Source organism: Nelumbo nucifera, chromosome 1 (genome assembly GCF_055504915.1).
Source record: "Nelumbo nucifera cultivar China Antique chromosome 1, China Antique-T2T, whole genome shotgun sequence".
NCBI lineage: Eukaryota > Viridiplantae > Streptophyta > Magnoliopsida > Proteales > Nelumbonaceae > Nelumbo > Nelumbo nucifera.
Genome location: NC_142649.1, coordinates 203,788,797 through 203,811,195, shown reverse-complemented (window position 1 = coordinate 203,811,195; position 22,399 = coordinate 203,788,797). Strand labels below are relative to the sequence as shown.

Here is a 22,399-nt window from a genome sequence, read left to right as displayed (position 1 = left end):
GGTGACAGTGTTGAGATCAATAACACCTCCTGATGGAGGGTGATTCGGCCCGACCTCGTAATAAGGGGACACGTGGACATGACTCAACAGGTGACAACTCGGCATAGCCAGCTCACTACAAAGTAATAATCCACTACCCCAAGCTAGGGATCCTTCGAGCTGAAATCATCCCGAGCTAAGAGCACCTTGGTACTCATCCCGAGCTAAGAGCACCTCGGTACTCATTCCGAGCTAAGGGCACCTCGGTACCAGGTTGCGACATCAATTCATAATTCAGTTCGGGGCGTATGACCCTTAGCTTGAGAACATCAGTTCGAGGTAGAAACCAGCTCGGGTATACCGATCTACCCTCAACATAATCCCGATAATCACTCTAACGGTTCCCAAATTTCGCGGGATCATGTTTCGCAACAACTAAGCATTACCTCCTCGTCCGATTCGGGCGGAAGTGATTAGCCTTATCAACTGATAACGTTATCTCCAGATAACACGGAAACATACTCTATCATGGCAAAGATCACAGAACTACTCCGTAAAGCCCGTGAGGACTTCATTATATAAAGGCCTCCCTCTCGGGGCCCAAAGGTATGCGCAATTACTGCTTACTAGCTCTCTTGCTCTTTGATTACTCTTAGTTCGCATATACTGACTTAAGCATCGGAGTGACCTTGCCAGGTAAGCACCCCCGGGGTCTTTGATTTTCTATGCATATTTTCCACGTTCGTTGTCTATTGGAAGCTAAGCCACCGCTAGCTAGGAGAAGCCAGATTGCGCAGCATCACCTCCCATCAAAATCAGAAAAAAAAACCCTACAAATCAAGTGAAAGAGACCCACCTCTGCATTGTAGTGATGTTTGCATATGCATTTAAGCTTAACCTGCACACCCCCCTACTCAATGTTCTCTAAAGGAGTTTGATGGGTCAAAACTCTAAAAGAGACCCGCCTCGCCATGTGTCCGTACTCCTCCTGAATCCTGATCCCCTTTTTATTTCTTTAATTATTTATTTTATTAAATAATTTCAAATATACGTGAGTAAGGGGGAATATTTATCTTTCTCAGTAAAACATTTGCAATTACCATGTTCTCAGCAAAATAATTTCAACAGGTGAATTGGGGAAGGAGTAGAACGACTGGAATGTTGATTGAAGTAAAATGAAACCGAACATGATGGGCATATAGATAGAGGACTGTTTTTGTAGATGTTTCTCCTCAAGGGGAAAGGGGAAAGCAGGAAGAAGAAAGGGGAGGAGAGAAAGGGGAAGGGGAAGATGAGAGAACGGGGGAGAGTGAGAGGGAGAGAGAGAAATGTGAAAGAATCTGAGGTAGAAGGGATTACCGCTGTTCATGTATCGTGAGGTTGGAGAAGATGAACAATGTTTTCTATCAGAATAGTTATTACAAGGGTAGTATGGGGATTAAAAAAATATTATAACGGTGAATTTCAATGGAAAGCTAATGGAAGGGGGTCTTTGTCTCACAGTCATAGTACAGGGGGTATTTGTCACAAAACAAAGTACATGGGAGTCTTTATCACAAACCCTATAGTACAGGGGTCTTTAATTTACCCTAATTAATATGAACACAATTAACCTTTAATCACTTCCAAGTATGGCAGGTTTAAATACCCACGAATATGGATTTCATCCTCACATAATCATCTCTCATGAATGATAAGAGTTCACATCTGCAGATGATGTCTTATTTATCATCGAGAGATGTTCTCAATACAAAATCGGGAAGTGTTGTGGGGCATTATGGGGAGCAAATCTGAACTCGAATGATAACTGAAAAAATGCAAAGTATGAGAGATATTCCTAATGCAAGGCTGCAACTTTCTGTCATTTATGAGTTCTACCTCACAGAATGCGCCCCAAAAACACATACATCTCAAAAACGCCTCACATCTCAGTATGCATTAAGAATATCTCCCATGCTTATCATTGAAAAATATTTTCAATATCTAATTGAGATATGCTATGGGACATGGGGGCAAATTTGGAATCGTTATTTATGAGATCACATCTCCACTCCACAAGGAACCGCCCCACAGCACATCCCGTTGTGTATTGGAAATATCTCCCAACGATGATATTATCATCAGTTATCATATATATATATATATAATTGGATCAGAATTGGTTCTTACTTTTCTTAACCGATATCTTTTAATATAAAGTTTCAAATTATTATTATCATAGGTAATTATGGATTTTTGGGTCGAAATTGGTAATCAGAGATTGTCGGCTTTGGAATGTATTTTAGCCCCAATCTAGCAAAAGAGAAATTTCACTCTTTAGCCCAAGCTAGCCCATTATTTAGGAAGGCCCGAAATTTCCGACCCAAAAAATATCCAACCCAATTCGCCCTATTAAAGTGGGACCATCCTCATCGGCCAATCGGAGTTCCCCAAAACGTAGATGATGCGGAAGGTTCCCATCCAACGGCTACACGTCGCTATCTCTGTATCTCCTTCATAAGCAGAAGCACTGAAGCAGCTCAAGACAAGAGGAACGTCTCGGATCTGCGCCTAATACACGGTCCCAACAGAGTCCCAACAAGTTAATCGCATCCGTGCATCGAGAACATCGCAGCCGTTCACGGCGAGATACTTCCAATGAACAGCCGCAATGGCGTGCTGGAACATGGTTGGGACCAGGTCCAGACTCGTGAGCGCATGGCAGATTTCGGAGGAGACGTGATTGGTAAAGATTCTTCGTTCTTTTTAAAGGAAAAGCCCAAAATTGACTAACCAACCAGACAAGCCAGCCACAGTCAGGACCCCCACAAGAGTGGGACCCACGCGGCGCATATTAGACGTTTCCGAATTCGGACACCGAGAGTGACTTTTATCCTCCTCTCACGTCTCGACCCCCCCCCCACTTGAATTGAATCTCAGAAACGTATGCACTCACTGTGGTTTTGTAAGCGCGTGTCAGGAGAGAAGTCTTGGGTTGTCAGCACTCACCAGTCACCACTCAGCACCGAACTCTGTTTTCTCGAAGACCGACACTTAGAAGCGACACTTTCGTCCTTACGTGCCCTTCAATTCTCTGAGGAACAGAGATCGCAGGAAGTGGAAAGGAAGCTCCTGGTTCTTTAGAAGCTTTGATCAGGCATAGGCTTTTGTTCTCTTCCTGTTCCTGCAATAGTTTCAGTTACTGTAACTCTTTGGATCTTCCACTGAGTTTCCGTTACTGTCTTTTCTGTCTTATGGTTGTTTATCCATTGTATAATTGCTGGTTGTGTTGGGTTTTCAATAATTTTACTTGATTGATTTTTCTTATCATCAATCGTCGATTCATCTCTCCCGGAGTTTTTGTTTCTCTGTTTCCCTTTTTGTTTTGGGTGTTGGATTGGGATGGAGGAGCGTTACGAGCCATTGAAGGAACTTGGGTCGGGGAACTTTGGTGTGGCGAGGCTAGTCAGAGACAAGAAGACGAAGGAGCTTGTTGCGGTTAAGTATATCGAGAGGGGGAAGAAGGTGATCATCTAGTAACCACTTCTTTTCTTTACTTTCTGTTTCTGTCCACTGCTGCATTGCTTGAATTAGGTTTCTCATCAAAGTGGAATCCCGAATTCCTTTGATCTTTGTTTCTCTACCTTTTCAGTTTTCCGTTTCTTTTTAACTTGTTATAGTTGATTCTTTTTTGTTACTTGTGTTTTTTTTTTTTTTTCATTAAGCATGGCATAATTAAAATCTTTTCTGGTGATGTAATGGGGATGGGTTTATTTTTTATTTTTTTTTTTTGAGTTTTCATTTGATTTCTACTTTGCGTATTGAGGTCTTTCACATTCGAAATCCCACAACTCATATGTCGTTGATTGGGATGTGTCCGTTTTGTAACTTGAAGTTCAATTTGAATTGGGTTTTGTCCTGATATTCGTTTTGTTTCTTCACAGTTTTATCATGCTTATAGCTGTGGGGTTGTTCTGAATGTGAATTCTGATTTTGGTTCAGATTGATGAAAATGTTAAGAGGGAAATAATCAATCACAGGGCTTTGAGGCATCCGAACATTGTCCGGTTTAAGGAGGTAAGGCATCCATTTTGATTGACAAGTAAATATTGTTGGAGCACGAACTGGATTTTGTATTATAAGTTCATGGAATGACTTTATGTTACTTGATCTGTGTAAGGTTCTTCTCGATTTGATTACACTGATGGAAGCAATGGATGAGGGACAAGGGGCAGGGTATGCCATATACCCATTACAAGAAACGAGAGCCCTAAGGTCTCCAAATCCTCCAAATGAAAAACAAAATGACAAAGAAATTGATAGTGGTGATTCACGTAAAGTAGTTACCTCAGATAACAATGTTGTAGTGTTGAATATATCTTGCTTTACCATGTCTGGTCCAGTTGGTTATTTTACAACTCTTGAGTATGACAGTGTAATTATTTATTATGATAGAAATGCCATATTTTGCATTTCCAAATATTCTTGGAAGCATTGTCCTTTGTTGAAGATTGCATGAAACAAAACTAGCTACTTTGCTCACTTATTTTATAGTTTGCACTATATTTTGACCAGTTACAGTTTACACTACTATTATATTCATTTATTAGCAAAATGTCAAAGTTGTTTGCTTCACCAGTTATTTTGGAATTGGATCAACATGATCTGGTTAATAATCAAATTTTGGTTTGGGCATTTTCTTTGCTCAACAAGTTGAGTGCCAATAGGTTAAGCGTGATTGATTGATTCAGGTCAGTCTGCTGTTTAAGAACCAAAATAACCTAATTAATAATTGGACTCAGCATTTTCTCATTGGATTGAGCTTCAAGTAATGACCCGGTGCAGTCTTATCATGAGGACAATGTCAGTCTTTGATCCCCATCTAATTAAAATGATTCTTGCATCTAATTAAAGAAATATTAGGTGGTAATATTTCTTTTGACCTTGATAAGATCAAGTGTTGCATTGGCTCTTCTACATGATGAAGTATCACCATTGTTTTTTTTGCAATTGACACAACGCAGATTAAAGACAAAAGAAGAATTGAGCGACTTAGGAGCCATTTGTTAATGGCTGAAGTAGCTGAACTGAATAACTTATCTATTTGTCTTTTAAAATATTCAAGGTTATATTAATCAGTTCAACTTCAGGTTCATTAATTAAGGAGAGCTCTCAACCTCTTTAATAAATTGTTCACTAAAAGACAAAGTAATAAGTCATTCAGTTCAGTCACCTATTCTGTTATTAAGCAGCCCCTTAGGATTGTTGGACCATTTGCTTGGGATCCAGACCTTTGGGGAGATACACTATATCTTATTCAAGTTTATGCATTTTCTTTACAGTCTTATGTCATTAAATAAAATACTTCAAAATATTACTTGAATTTTGTCACCAAATATTTGTACTAAATTTCTACACATCTTCAACTAATGTTGTATGGTATAACTATGGATCTTCATGGATGATACCTCTGTATGTTTGTTAAGTTGTATATGATGGGATATGAATAGAATCAAAAACATAAAAAAAGATTAAATTATAATTATCTGCCTTCAGGTCTTGTTGACACCAACACATCTAGCTATAGTGATGGAATATGCAGCTGGTGGTGAGCTCTTTGAGAGGATATGCAGTGCTGGTAGATTTAGTGAGGATGAGGTGGGTAAAAGTCTTGATACATAATCTCTTTATCTCCTTTTGGTTCTATATTCTCTGGTTATAGTTGCATTTTTTTCATGCATATCAAAGTTCATATTGTCAGAGTTAATTCTTCAGTTGTTCTGGCAATAATCTTATATGCAACAGGCTAGGTTTTTCTTCCAACAACTAATTTCTGGAGTTAGCTACTGCCATTCTATGGTATGATATCATCCTTTTTCTTGATGTTTAGACTAGAATATGATCTTCTCATGGTACAGTGATGTTGATAATTGTTTCTTGTGCAGCAAATTTGTCATAGGGACCTGAAATTGGAGAATACACTGTTGGATGGAAATGCAACACCACGTCTTAAAATATGTGACTTTGGTTATTCTAAGGTTTGTGATTTTCTGGTTCTGGATTAATCTTTGGTATCGTGAACAGGGACTTTGACTAATCAACTTTTTCTTCTTTTTTCCCCTTACATTGCAGTCTGCTTTACTACACTCACAACCAAAATCAACAGTAGGAACACCAGCATACATTGCTCCAGAAGTCCTATCAAGGAAGGAATATGATGGCAAGGTATTTAACTTTCCCTTTAACAGGTGAAATAATACAATCAATTTCTTCTGGGATTAATGATCAAGGGAAAAGAAATGGAGAAAAAAAAGGGAAGTTTGCTGGGATTTTGATATTTATTTATGTTGGTGTATGGTACAGGGGATACTAGTTCTAACCATTTACATATGAACATTACTTGGGTGATGGTCCAAAAGTGAAATTACATTTCATCAAAAGTATCTCATCCATTGCCATTTCACTGATATTTTTGCAAACCAGTTTAGAGAGACTTTTTCTTTTCTTTTCTTTTTTTCTTTTTCGGGGGGGAGCAATACAGCTCGTACTAGTCATAGGGTAGTAAGGTGGACCTCAGCTGAAAGGAAATGAGGATAATCCTGCTATTTTGTATGACCATGTATTCAATATTCACATCACCAGAAAATTCATTATTTGATTTTTTTCAACAAAGGCATGATAAAAAAACAGGCATTTCAGATTGTAGTCTGGATTTTAATATTTTAAATGGCCAGGAAGCTTGTGAAACAGGATTTCTGTAGCCAACCCCATATAGTTGGGATAGGGCTTATATGAAGATGGTGATGAAATGTCCTGGAAGCTTGACACTTGGATAATATGGATTGTAGAATTAGGTGCCTTTGTTGTTCACTTACCCAACAAACAGAACCCAATCCATTCTTTTACAACTGTCTTTTATTACAACCTCAGGAATGAGTTTTCCATTACAAAACTCAAAGATGGTTTCAGTAATCAGAGAGATGCATGTTATGGATTTTTATATCATTGATCTAGGTTTTTTATCTATAACATTCATGGCTTTTTGGCATTTCTTCAATTGCAGATTGCAGATGTTTGGTCCTGTGGTGTGACACTTTATGTCATGTTAGTTGGAGCATATCCATTTGAGGATCCTGATGATCCTAGAAATATTCGGAAGGCCATTGGTGTGAGTTCTTTTGTAGAACCATTGTAATTATTACCCTTCAGATATGTATATTTGAATCCATAGTTGATTCTACCAGCAAACTGATATCCTGCAATATGCTTAACAGAGAATAATGGGAGTTCAGTACTCCATACCTGACTATGTACGTGTCTCAGCAGATTGCAGACAGCTCCTTACTCGAATTTTTGTTGCTAATCCAGCAAAGGTATCTTTCTGTCTGTAACTATTTGATTCTTTTTCAACACCATCATAATTTTGACACGTTGTGGTTCATCATCTGTCTTATCCACCTTGAAGAGGATCACCATTCCAGAGATAAAAAAGCATCCTTGGTTTCTAAAGAACTTGCCAAAGGAACTAGTTGAATATGAGAAAAATTATGAGGATCCAAACAAGGACCAACCAGCTCAAAGCATTGAAGAAATAAATCGGATTATCGAAGAGGCACGTGTACCTGCAAAAAGTTCCAAAGCTGGAGGACCGTCTTCACTTGGGTTGGTTGACCCTGATGATGGGGAGGCTGATGTAGAATCTGAGGTGGACAACAGCGTTGACTACGCATCCCGAGTATAATCTCAGTTTGCATTCTGCTGTTATGAAGGCATGCATCTGTAAAATATATTCCGCAGTATTGGTAATCTAAGAAGTACTATATTGTTGCCTTTTCTGTATAGTGTCATGCTATTAGACTTGGATAGAGTGCTGGTTTATGGTAGAAGAAGTAATGTTTTGCAAGATATACTGGCAGCAGACACTATCCAAGTAAATTGAAGTTGGAACATGGGTCTGGTTTGATTTTCTTCTGCTTATAGATTAACCCATTAGTCTTGTGTATTTTACTTTTTTATATTGGCTTAAAACTAGTTACATGCTTGCTTCTCTCTACGCCTACTTGTTTACATTATCAGAAGTGCCTGATTATTTGATCTGTTTAATTTGAGAATATAACCTGGTTTGTTGACAAAGAGAAAACTGCTTATCAAATACTACACAAGTACACAGTTTTAATCTAGGTTCTGTGCCTCTGTCAATTGAGGTATTAGAAAAGCTCGAGCTCGGCTCGGCTTGGCTTCAATCAAGCTCAAGCCCAATTCACTGGCTCGATTATGAAACGAGCTGAGCTCGAGCCTTGCATTATTCGGTTTGGCTTGGCTCGGCTAGAATCCACCCCTATAGAAGAGAAAACATTTTCTCTATGCATTTCATAATTAAAATCTGTTTAGGTAAGTTCATCTGTACTTCTATGACTTTTTTTTTGTTTTTTTACTTCTATGACCTTTGTGCTGTCTTAAAAGTGTGAGAAAAAAGGAAGATAGGACGGATAGGTTCATCTACTTAATTTACCAATATTATCATAAAAACATTTTCATAGAAGCCAACAAATTCAAGCATAGCCTTGACAGCTGGTGACTGGTGAGGCATCATTCAATTTGGGTGCAACTTCATAAAAAGCCCATGGTGCTCGACTCCAAGCCAAACCAGCCAAACCAGTTTCTAATCCTAATAACACTAAATAACAGTGCAATATTTTGTTGGGCTTCTTTGGGGATAGTCAGAATAGCCTTTCATAATCAGCTCAGAAAGGGGAACACTAATGGGTCAAGGCAAATTCTCCAGTGTTTTCTTGGCTTGGTTTAGGTGTTATTCCTAGGCTCCTCAACCTAAGGCTGTGTTTGGTTTGGTATAGAACATAAGAGAGAAACAGCAAGTTGTTGGGAGAAAGGTCTTAACAAATTTTATGATTCCCTGAAGGCTTCAACCTTCTGTTTCTCTTCTATTGAGGGGTCCATCAGTTCAGGATAGCTAGCTGAACCGAGGACTGTGTTTTATGATTTCAGACCCTCAACTGTAAAGTGAATATATTATTTGGAACTATACATATTATAGGAACTCCGATGGTTAACGGTGCAGACCAGAGAAGACTTAATGAAAGAAAAAGATAATGCTTGGATACAGTGAAACCAATTCTCTACCCCTACCCCGCAAGGCCCCAACTTGAATAAGCTCCCTCCATTCGTTATGCTGTCCAGTTCATTTTGCAAATTCGAATGAACTTTGACAAGGAACTAAGGGTCCTTTTGGTTTATATAATCAGAATCAGAATCTATATTCCTCAAAATCAGAATTGGAGTGATCTATTTTTATAAAGTCTGTTTGGTCAATGGTCATTCCCTCAAATCGGAAATAGGATTTTGATTCCGTTCAACCAAACAATTGGAATTGGAATTGGTGATTCCAATTTCGATTTCAGACCTCTATTCCCATAAACCAAAAGGGGTCTAATAATCATTTTAGTAAATAAAATCAACTATAATATACTGGAAAAAATGTAAGGAATTTGTGCATAAATAATAGGGCTGTTCACAAACAATGGCAAACCGATCAAACTGGCCCGACCCAATCTGATTTGGTTGATTTTTCTTCACCACCGATCGGCTTCGGGTTGTGAAGAGAGATAAACAGATGATTCAGTTTGGTTTCGGTTTTCATGTGTGAAAATCAAAACCGAACCGGGTTAGTTAGCTTCTGATTTCCTAGTATTTTCCTAACTAGGTAATCCTTATCCTAGTTTATTCTTTTGAGTTAGTTACTTATTTTTAACATTAAAGAAAAATAAAACATTGGTTAAATGTGAATTACTTTGTCTTTAGGATTGTTTTCCTTTTTTGAGTAATAAATTTTACACCAAATATAGGGCTGTTCACAAACAATGCCAAACCGACTTGGGTCGGTTTTGCTTAATGGCAGGTCAGTTTCGATTTGCTCTTTAAGTAACTCGACTAGGCCGGGTCGGTTGAAAAAATCTATTAAACCGACCCAACTCGACCCATGAACAGCCCTAAAAAATAAAACAATAATGATGTCTCGGCAACTGGGTCAGGACCATGGTTGATGTAAACTTAGTACAGATCGAGCAATGTTTCTGAGTCACACTCTTGTATTATACTATTATCTAGACTTAATTTTTGCAGCTAGAACACCTGAGCAATAGAAATTAATAGTCCATAGATTTTGTAAGAGTGGGCGGCTGTGCTTAGAGGCTTGTCTATTGGAAAAAATGTCAAGGAGTTTAAGGCAATGGTATGTCGGTTTGAAGGAAAGAGTAGGGAAAGGAAAGGAAATGCAGGAAAACCTTTACAAACTTTGTATGGTTTTCCTATCTTTCCTTACCTTCTTCTTCAAACCAAACATAACCTAAGGGCTTCAAATGCTCTTATTTTGGAGTCAAGTGCTGGAATCTAGAAGTTTAGAGGGGTGAGAGGTTTTTGTCGCAAAACAAAGTTTGAGGGGCTAATGAAGATGCAAATGTTTTGAAAGCTATAAAAGAATTACATGCACCCCAAAAGCAAAAATATTTCTTTGGATATTAATCTGAAATAAATTCCAGTAAAACCAATTTTAACAATAAGAGGTATCAATTTGGACTGAATTTTTTGGGAGTGGAGGATAGAGGCCCAACAAGTTTGGGCCTTAGTTGATCAACAGATTCAAGGTCCTAGAAGGGAATGGTGGACTATAATGATAAAGAAGAAAATTAACACTAAACATGAAAAAAAAAAGTAAGGATCCGTTTGGTTTACAGTCGGAATTAGAATTGGAATCAGAATCGAAATCCTCCAAAAGCATAACCAGAATGACCTATTCCCATAGTCTATCAGGAATAGGAATGGAAATTAGAATCGGATGGAATGGGATTTCATTCCCAAGGGAGGGGGAGAGAATGACCATTCCCTTAAATGGGGGAATGCCATTCCACCAGGAATGGATATGAGATTCTGATTCTGTGCGACCAAACAGTTGGATTCTGATTTCAGACCTTTATTCCTACAAACCAAACAGGCCCTAAATTTCTTACTCTGCCTCTTGTGGAAGGATGTAAGTGGAAAATGTTTCAGAAGTAGGATTTATACTCCACCTCAAATTGTAGAAAGAGCAACTCAACTATCAACTATGTATGGGTCCCTATAAAATAACATATGTGCACATGTATAAATTATGTGTAAATAAGGGTCTTATAAATAACACATACAAATATGTATGGATTGGGCTGGGCTTGGGCCCCAATCCTTCAGACCTCTAAAATTTATGGACCTGATGCAGGCTTGGGCCCAGAATTTCTAAATAACACATACAAATATGTATGGGTTGGGCTGGGCTTGGGCCCCAATACTTCAGAAATCTGAAATTTGTGGACCTGATGCAGGCTTGGGCCCAGAATTTCTAGGCCAGGTTGAAAGTATCACACCCACCCGCTCCCCCATCTTGAGTGGGGGGAGTAATGGGCTTGGGTTGGCCCAATTTCTGCACTTCCTTTAGCATTATTATATGTAAAAGGGGTATAATTATCATATTTTTCAAAAAAAAATGCTTTTAAACTTAAAATTGTTAGCATTCATACATACATACATGCATGCATACATACATATATATCTATATATATATATATATATATATATGAAACTAATTAATTAACAGTCTTGGTCAAATCCCAAAAGTTAAATCACCATATAAAGCTCAGATAGATGTTTCTCATACACTTAATATAAGATGTACAATTTAGAAGTCATAAGGGCACTTGTAAATAGCTCACTCTCTCAAATATTCTAATTGTGTACATGCTTTGCTACACCAGTCTGATTTATGCAATTTAAAAGTGGTCGAGAAATTATTCTCCATAAGCAATTTATCGAGTAGCTCGTTTTGTTCAATCTCGAATCCTATTTTACCACACTTGTAGCCAAAAACATATGGCTAACTCGCACATATAACACTCAGTATTTGTGGGCTTCCATTCATACTTTATACTCCTTAATTTTACAAGGTTTAATTTATCAGACTTGGGATCGGATATTGAATATAAATTAAAATTGTTTGAAATATCATAAAATTGAATTAAAAATGATTTTGATATTGTATTCCATGAATAAAATGAATCAAACAATAACATGTATCAAACCTGAACCTATGACTTATATCATATTGGATAATGATGGAGCCATATTTGAGCCAATTAATTATAAAATGGATCAAATTCAGACCATTGATGGGATTGAATTTGAATTTAAATTTGGACAATTGGATAATTCAAATTGATGGAATTGATTTTGAATTCAAATTCGGATCAAAAAAGTATAGTTTCAAAACCATACTTATTTTTGGGGAAAACTGGACAATGTGATAGAGGTTGTTTTGTTTGTGTGTGTGTGTTTGGGAATCTGACTACATGTGTATTTTCGCTATTTACTTTTGTTCTCAAGGTCATTGCATAAGAAGCACCATAAAAAATAAATAAAAAAGACCCACCATCAAAATTTGTAACAAAGCCATCAAAAGTAATGTTCTATTTTGCTAGTTCTATTATCAGACACTAGGGGTGAATGAGTTGATCATTTTCAGTCTGACCTAAAAATTCTAAGCTTCAACCCAGGTTTTGTGTTAAGTCCAGTCTAGGCCTGACCCAGCCCAAAATTTTTTCGGAAAAATACAGACAGCCCATTGTAGATTTCTGAATTCCACTGCAGACCTATGCAAATTCAAAATGTCAAATATTTCCACACTATACACCAATGCCCACTCGTGAATTGGTATCAATTCAGAGCTGGCACCTACTTCAATTGTACTTTGGGCCTAAGAATTCTGATCTTGGGTTGAACTGTCATTCTCCCAACTTTTTTATAGAATATATAAATATTATGAAATGACATTTAAAATATTATATGAATTAAATCTAGCGTATTAAATGACTTAGGCTGAAAGCCCAATGAGACCCCTACAAATCCCGCCTGGGGTATAATCGTTATAATAGGTGCTAAGCCTGGCCTAGGCCATGATCACCCCTATTCCCCTACCAGAATCCCATAATAGTGTAGTGAGCGTCTGAGCACTCATTTCAAGAGTTCACATCTACGCCCCACAACGTCCCACAGCACATCCCCGCCTTGTATTGGGAACATTTCTCAATGATAGTACCAGAATCAAACACAACCACGAATCGAATAAGTAGGCAAATACACGTTGCATCATGTAGTTCATTGTGGATCTATTACCCATAAATTGTTCCCACATTCATATCCACAGAACACCACCGTTGTGTATTAGGAATATCTCCCCATGGAGTCCACACTGAGATGCAAATAAATAGGCTTAATTTACATGGTAGCCTCTAAATTAATATGGGCCTCCATGGGCCTAAGGCTCTAATCTACATAAATATAACTTAGTGGCTCAAGGATCCAAGTGTACTAAGTCCAATATGGTCCATGTCCTATTTTAATAGGGTGATCCCATTGGCAAGACCACTAACTCTTAGATAATGATACATGCATGGGAGTTAACCCTAACCCAAAACCCCACTCACATGGAATTAGTTAGCTAATTAGGCTGAAGTGGCAGCCTTAACCCTTGGCTATAAATAGCCTTGCCTAGGAAGAAAGGGCCTCCCTTTTTTTTCAACAATCACATTGCAAGAAGCTCTCACACACCAACACTTGAGGATTGCAACCAACTATAAGCTCCTGCAAACTCCAACAACTTCAAGATCAAGAGAAAAGAAAGAAGGGAAAAGCTTCTTACTTCTCTACAATTAACTTGGATTCAAACTCTCTAAAGAAGATCAAGCCACTACAAAAGAGCCCTTTTTAGAGAAGCATCCTTCACATCCTATCAAGTGAGAAGCCCAGAGTAAAGAAATCTACACCAAATCTTCAAAAACACCAAATTCAAGGAAATCTACATCAACACTTCAAGAAGTACGAGAAACACACTAGAGGGCCTCGTCTTCACCAAATTTGACCGTTAATCAGAGGTTGCTCACATCATCGAGCAGAAATCAAAGAGAGTTCAAATCCATTGCATTTTCTTTATTATGATTTCATTTTTGTAATTTGTGTCCATATTTGTGTTAATTGAAATACATGGAATTTGTGTAAACAAATTTCTGGCATGCCTAGTGGGACACTCTCTTCCTCTTATCTTTCGAGTCAACAACTACAACAGTCATCTAATGGCTACCAAGAAGGCTGCAACTTCCTCCAACAAGCCTTATGGCGCTTTCAGTTCTTCCTACAACCGTCCTATCACACGTGCCATGGCGAAATCCAACAAAGTGCAACTATCATCTCTAGTGGAGCTTCCAACACGAAAAATCACCAAAGTGACTACTCTCCATAATCAAAGCCTCCTCAACTCTTCACACTTTAATTTGAAAGGAAAAAAACACTTTCTTCTAGATGACCAATCCAGCAATGGGTTGAGGACGGAGTCATGGTCCTCTCTATTATACAACTCCTACTCTGCTTCTAGTGGCGTCATACCGGTGATGAAGATAGAAGCCACGACAATGGAAGAACGACTCCAGAAGATGGCCAAAGCTATTGACAACCTCAAGATCTCCAACGCTGATAAAGCTCTCTAGATTGCCTTCTGGACAAATTAGAGATACAAAAACGCTAAGCGGAATCCAGTCAATGACCTTCTCACCCTCCAGGATTCACTCCTCCAATGACTCTTAATCTCCAAGAGCAACTGAAGTAGCAACAAGAAGAGCAGATCATGTCACATTGCAAAACATGATGCAAGACACCACCCAAGTCTCTGTCACCTCTTTAACAGTGCAACAACTCCAATGCATGATCGTTGACACCATAAGGGCTCAATATGGAGGAGTTCCACAAACTTCTCTAGTGTATGTCAAACCATACACTCGCCGCATTGATGAGATGCGCATACTAGTCGGCTACCAACCTCCTAAGTTCCAGTAGTTCGACGAGAAGGGAAATCCGAGGCAACACGTAACCCACTTCATCAAGACTTGAAACAACGCGAGAATCGACGACAACCAAATGGTCAAGCAATTTGTTCACTCTCTTAAGTCTACAATGTTTGATTGGTACGCCGACCTCCAGCCAGGCTCCATTGATAGTTGGGACCAGCTTGAGAGAGAATTCCAGAACTCTTTACTATAAGGCAAAGAAATGATGAGTCTGTCATTGACTACATCGAACGGTGGAGAAACCTTGCCCTTCAGTGCAAGGAACAAATCAATCAATCCTCTACCATAGACACATGTGTCCAAATGATGCATTGGGGACTACTCTACAGTCTTAAAGGAAATATGCCTACCACCTTCGAAGAGTTAGCTACTTGAGCTCATGACTTGGAGATCCAGATAGTCAAGCATGGGAATCCCCAATTAAGTGATCCTCATGAGAAGAAGGAAAGTAAGAAGGAAGTCAAGAACCTTAAGACCTCCTCCTCCTCTAAAGGAAAGAAAGTCATGAATACTACCACTACACTAATTAAGATCTCCGGCAAGAAGAGATAGAGATTAAAGTGAAATTTTTTGCAAACCAAGGCCAAGAGAAGTCTAGGCCTACTTTGAATGAACTAAAAGAGAAGGAGTATCCATTCCCTGACTCCGACGTTCTAGAAATGCTCAACCAACTACTCCAATCAAAGTTGATTGAGCTTCCACCACCTAAGTGACCTAAAGAGCAAGGATGTATGACCGATCCCAAGTATTGCCGGTACCATCGGATAATAAGTCATCCAACTAAAAAGTGTTTTTTCCTGAAGGGCAAAATACTTCATCTTGTAGAACAAGGAAAGATTGAGTTAGATCTTGGTGACAATTTCGTTGCTACTAACATCACCATGGTGACTTTTGGGTCTTTTGACCCAGTACAATTGCAACCCTCTACAGGTTCTTCCTCCTCGACTCAAGCTACAGTGAGTGTCTAGACCTCAAGGAACTCTGCACTGGAAAAAGAGAAGTTAACACCACAACACAACTTAGTGGATTCTCCTCAAATTATGGAGACTGGGGGCAAGGTAGTTGGACCCCCCAACAATGGATTTTCCTATAGCATCCCTCCCAAAAGGGGCAATTCCTGTTTGATTTATTGTTGATTAAGAGGTGACCACGGTTTATGCCTATCCTAACATGCCAAAGTTTGGGAATCCCAACATCCCAATTCTCTATGAGCTGATGAATGATGACTTGGACTACTAGGAAGAGTCGTTAGTTTCAGAAGATGAGATAGAAGATGGGTGGTCCACCTTCACCAAAAAGAAACCCAAGGAGAAGGTACGACACCAACCCGAAGGAATCATTTCGAATGGGGCAAGACTATCTCCATCTACTCTAGTGACTTAGAAACATCTCCTCAAGACGAGATCGGATGGACCATCGTTTCTCGGTATAAGAACAAGGCTCCTCATCCTGTTGCCCTACGTCAACTAGACCAAAGCGAACTAGTAGGCAGCGACGAGTACACAACGCCTCCAAGAAGAAGCAAGTGCCAAAGAAGAAAGCACCTCAGGTATTGCCAGTTAGTGAGGAGGAAGTGTTTCAACAACCTCATCCAACTCCAATAACCCAGAATTTTTTCTAGAGGAGTGTGTAGTAGCATACATGGTGGCAGTTGACGAAGATGAGACATCACCATCAATAGAAGAAGCTTCTTCCGACGATGACAAAGACATGACACAGCTTCTTCAAGATGACCCCAGTGTGATGAAGAAGTAACAAAGCAACTAAAGGAAGTGCCATCCCACCTGAGCCTTACTCGAGCACTATAACTGCTGCAGAAGGTTCGCTTTGCAATGGCGAAGACCTTGATTCTCCCCAACAAGTACCAAAAGGGGATGACTGCACAGATTGCATGACAACAATTACCTTCACAGTGAAGGAAGGGCAAATCCATCGTATGGATGGGCAAAATTTTAAAAATTTTCTTTCACCCTTATGGGAATTGTATTCCTAGTGTTAGAAAAACTACATTTTTCAATGATCGTTCTTACACCGAAACCAGACCAAATTTCACACCAAAAAAATGGAGAAGAATACCTAATAGAATTCCACAAATGTAGCTCCCAAAGTGGTAGTTCACGCCTAAAGAGAGTTCCAAAACCAGCTTCCACTAAAAATGGTGAAGCTTGAACTGGAGCCGGTTCAATAACGCAGTTTTCAGCAAAACTATAATCCAACAGCTTGAATCGAGCAAGGGAGGTGAGCACGAAATTGTTCTAATGTTTTCTTACAAAAGATCAGAAATCAAGACTGATCAAGATCAACCACAAGGTGGAGAATGAACTAGGGTTTTTGTGGCGATAAGTATAGGGAGAGAACTAAAAGCAACGTGATTTTGGAGAAGATTCAATCCCCTCTATTTATATACCTTAAGGATCACCACTCCTAATCGAATTAGGAGGTTCCTAATCCAAATATTTATTTGGATTTGGACTCTCTAAGTGTATAAGACTTATCCTCTTATCCTAATGACTGATCCAAACCCTTATTCATACCCATATTCGCCCAAGTCACATGACTGTTTAAGTTGTCATGTGACTTAGGCCCATTAAGCAAGTGGCTCACGTCCCTAGGTAGTTGCTGGCCTATTTGGTTCTCTTTGTATGGTGTGGGACCCCAACAATGACCTTACATAATCCCATATGAGTTTGGCCCAGCCTTTGTGAAAAGGCTTGGCCGAATTCACTATCAAGTATAGTGAATCCCTGAATCCATCAGTATGGGGTCTTAATGGGCCCAACATTTACATTAAATGATCATTGAATCCAGCCATCATATGAAAGCCCAAGGATAATGGACTTTAGTAAAATATAGCATATTAGGTAAAAAGCCATAAATGATCTCTTACACTTAACCTCTTAGCCCATTATGATCAAACACTGCCCGATAGAGAATGACCTCTTCCCCTGGTTGCAAGGTGCAGTGTTGTACTCTCTACTCTTATGGGTCATAGGAATTAAAACATTTTGCAAACATTTTTCCTTAAAACATATATATATATATATATATATATATATAAATATATTCATATAAATATATTTTGCAAAACAAATCTTAAACACAACTAAAATTGATAGCCAACAGTTTTTTGTTTCCATTAGAGAGAGTGCAGTCCCGATCATTCACTTTGTCTGACAAAGGGGTTGATCCTATCACTATGATCACCCACTCGAGTGAATTCTCAGACTGCCCAAACATACCCATGTTTTGATTCCCGAAGGATCTCACTTATTGGAATATTAAAGACGGCCAATCCAACAACTAATGTTGTACCATAATCGAGTCTAGGGTTATGTGTAACTTTCCAGTTTTGCGCACCAGTCTCCAAGGTATAGGACATAACTGAAAAATGGTATGAGTTCAATGTTTTAAACAAACACACACTACATGTGCTTCGGGTCCAACCCTGACAGCTGATACAAGCTGCCCCAACCTTCTTGATAGCACATCAGTGTCAACCTTTGCAGGATAAACTTCCCCAAGTTTTTCTAACGGCTAAGAACATTCTAAACTAACACGAGTATCACAAGTGTCCAATTTAAGTGTGATTACACAGAAACACACCAAATATAACATGAAACAATTATGCACTTTTATTCATTTACAATAAATGGATATGTACATCAATTTGATTAGAGCTAAGGGCATACACTGTTTAACACAGATGAGAATTTACATCTTGGCTCACGTCCACACAACAGACTCTTGTATATTGTTGGATATGTTCATGAATAGAAGATGTCATGTATCCTCATTGATTGTAGATCTATCATCAACATCATGCTAATTTCCACTATGAAACAATTTGGGATTGACAATGATGAATTGCTAAAGAGCAAGTTGACAATCCAAGGCTTAAATCAAAAGGGAGAGTGTGCTATTGGCATAGTGCGTCTCGAGATAGAAATAGGGGACTTGACATCTTTGGCCCTTCTACATGTCATTGACGCAAAGACATCCTACCAACTACTTTTGCAACATCCTTTGTTACGTGAGACAGGGGTGGTTCCTTCAACATGGCACTGATGCTTCAAATACTACCGTAATGGAAAACAAAGGAAAGTAGTCGTCGAGTTAGAGCCTTTCGACAAAGCGGAAGCACATTTTGCCGATGCTAAGTTCTATGCTAACAAGGTTATATTTGAAGCTCTTTCGATCTCTATGTCAAAATCTTCTACAATGAAGGTTTGGAAGGAAAAGAAAGACACATTGCACAAAGAAGAAAATACATCTTCAAGTGGTGACAAGAAGCTTCTACAAAACCAACATGCATTTGCTATCTTGCCGACAACTCCACCATTGACTTCCTTTCCTTGTAACCAATCAACCCCCGTGCTTCGTTACACACCAAAGTCGAGGAGAAGGGAATGACAACTTCCTTTTGAGGTAATGGTTGCACAAATATCAAGGAGTGACACTGAAGTTCTTTAGAAGGAATTCGTGCTTCCAATCTCCATAGTATTGAAGTCGTTGGTCTCTAAACCTCCATTAAAGGGATTTGTTAAAGATTCATTAACTAGTAAAGTAGGGCAACATCAAGAAGGGTAGTTTGATCCCAATGCTGAGAAGTTCCTCAAGAAGGTAGGCTACAGAGAAGGTGAAAATCATCGATTAGGGGACCTTAAGCCAGTCCTCACAAGTGGACAAACCTATGGCCTAACAAAGGCACAAAGAACTTTACAATGTAGAGGCTCCCATATCCTTCAACAAAATGTTGGCTTAGGATACCATTGAAATCCACCAACTCGAATTTCACAAAGGAAGGCATCGTCCAACCACGTCACCATAGAAGTGGTAGACAAGAAGGAAAAGAAGCATAGGCAACAGAGTTCAGTTTTTGACCGACTAGAAGAACCGAGAGAAAGACAATCAGTGTTCGACAGGCTTGGAGGACAAGATGCTACTCCAGTGTCATCTGCTCAACTACAAAGGACTTCAGTACTCTCCCGCATAGGGCCCAAGGGTTCCAATATGAAAAAAAAAAGGCCAACAAAAAAGTCAAAGCCTATAGTGCACCATTGCTACAAAGGAAAAGTCAAAGTCTCAGAGTGTTGTTCCTTCTCGGGTGAAGATGGTGGAAAACTTCGAAGTTTCCTCTAATGAGACCTTAATAGTTAGACAATAGACTATTGTCATCACATCTCCATCATCTTCTCAATCAAAGTTTAACTTTCAACAAAGACAAGAAATGAAAAACAAAATGAGTGATAACTAAGGATGAAGACATTATCTCGGTTAACCATATCACCATTGAGGCCAAGAAACAATGGATAACTTAAAGGAGATGAACCTTGGCACTGAAGAGGAACTTAGACCAATCTGCATCAATGCACTCCTTAGCCTGGAAGAAGCTAAATACTTAAAACTACTTCAAGAGCACAATGATGCCTTTGCTTGGACATATAAGGAAATGCCCGAGTTAGACCCAAAGGTTTCTGTCCACCACCTCTCTATTAGGCACGGGGTACGACCAATTAAACAAGCACAACATCGATTCCGGTTCAAATTGATTCCGCAAATTAAAGCAGAAATAAACAAACTCATTGGAAGTGGTTTCATTTGGGAGGTGAAGTATCCAACTTGGATTGCAAACATTGTCCTTGTGATGAAGAAGAATGACCAAATTCGGGTCTGTGTTGACTTCCAATACCTAAATCAAGTTTGCCCAAAAGACGACTTTCCTTTGCCTATCACTAAACTCATGGTAGATGCAACTACAAGGCACAAGGCATTATCCTTTATGGACGGTTCAATTGAATACAATCAAATTCGTATGACACCTAAAGATAAAGAACTCATGGCTTTCTGAACACCAAATGAGATCTATTGTTATAAAGTGATGCCTTTTGAGCTTAAGAATGCCAGTGTTACGTACCAACACGCGATGCAACGGATCTTCAATGACATTCTTCACAAAAAGGTCGAGTACTACATTGATGACTTGGTTCTCAAGTCTAAGAAGAGAGAAGACCATCTCAATGAGTTGCATAACATCTTCAATAGGCTAAGAAGATATCAACTAAAGATGAACCCTCTTAAGTGTGCATTTGGAGTCACCTCAAGCAAGTTCCTTGGGTTCATTATTCGTCATCGAGGGATTGAAATTGATCAATCAAAGATTGATGTCATACAAAACATGCTAGAGCCATGAAACCTATATGAGTTGAAAAGTCTTCAATGACGGATGGCTTACATTCGATGGTTCATCTCCAACCTGGTAGGGCGTTGTTAACCATTCAACAAGCTATTGAAATAGTTGAATGGGATGAGGCCTACAAAAATGCCTTAGAAAGCATAAAGCAATACCTCCTCAAACCCTTGGTACTTTTCGCACTAATTCCTGAGAAGCCACACATCCTATACATCGCAACACAAGAGTAGTCATTAGGAGCCTTGTTGACACAAGTCAATGAGGAAGGAAAAGAGAATGCACTCTACTACCTTAGTCAGACACTAATAGGAGCGGAGTTGAATTATTCACACATAAAGAAGACTTGTCTTACTCTCATCTTTGCCACGAAGAAGCTACGACATTACATGTTAGCACATACTTTCCACCTTATCTCAAGGACAGATCCCCTCAAGTACATCATGACATGACCTATACTTCTAGGAAGATTGGTTAAATGGGCTTTCATCTTGTCAGAATTTGACATCACCTATGTCCCACAGAAGGCTATGAAAGGACAGGCATAGGTAGACTTCCTTGTAGATCACCATATTCCAGCAAATTGGGAACTTTTCAAAAACCTTCCTAATGAAGAGGTTTTCTACATAGACATCTTACCAGCATAGATGATGTTTTTCGATGGAGTAGAACATAAAGATGGTGTAGGTACCGATGTTGTATTTGTCTTGCCACAAAGAGAACTCCTTACCTACTCATTTGACAGAGTACCAAGCTTTAATCATTGGCTTAGAAATGACCCTTAACTTGGAATTCCTCCACCTCACAATATATGGGGACTCGAAATTGGTAATCAACCAATTGAAGACAGAGTATGAGGTGTGCAATGACTACTTAGTTCTCTCTCATCATTATGCAATCCAATTACCAAAGGAGTTCGAGCATGCTACCATTGAGCACGTACTTGGAAGCGAAAACAAGTAAGCGAATGCCCTTGCTAATCTAGCGGCAAGCTTAGCACTTACGGGTAATGAAGCAACAATAATACCCATTTGTGCAAAATGGGTTCTACCCCCTAAGTCACCTCGAGAAGAGACAAAACAGGAAAATAATGTGGTTTTTGTATTTACTATGGAGGTTAAGGGCTAGAGACGATCCTTCATTGACTATTTGCAGTATGAGAAGTTGCCTGAAGATCCCAGGCGTAGGGCTGAGATACGGCGTCGAGCATCTCGTTTCCTATACTACAATGACAACCTCTACAGGCACTCCTTCAATGATGCCTACATGAGGTGCATCCACGAAGACGAAATCCAAAGTGAACTCGAAAGCACAC

At 39.1% G+C, this 22,399-nt stretch overlaps 1 protein-coding gene across 1 annotated transcript; it reads left to right on the top strand.

The window, feature by feature from the left end:
- The first annotated feature begins 2,874 nt into the window (after positions 1–2,874).
- LOC104609824 (serine/threonine-protein kinase SAPK3-like) lies at positions 2,875–8,011 on the top strand. The gene is made up of 9 exons (XM_010276209.3): positions 2,875–3,483; positions 3,961–4,035; positions 5,515–5,616; positions 5,764–5,817; positions 5,904–5,996; positions 6,091–6,183; positions 7,022–7,126; positions 7,233–7,331; positions 7,424–8,011. The coding sequence occupies exons 1-9, from the start codon at positions 3,361–3,363 to the stop codon at positions 7,697–7,699; spliced, it is 1,020 nt and encodes a 339-aa protein (XP_010274511.1). The 5' UTR covers positions 2,875–3,360; the 3' UTR covers positions 7,700–8,011.
- Positions 8,012–22,399: the final 14,388 nt, after the last annotated feature.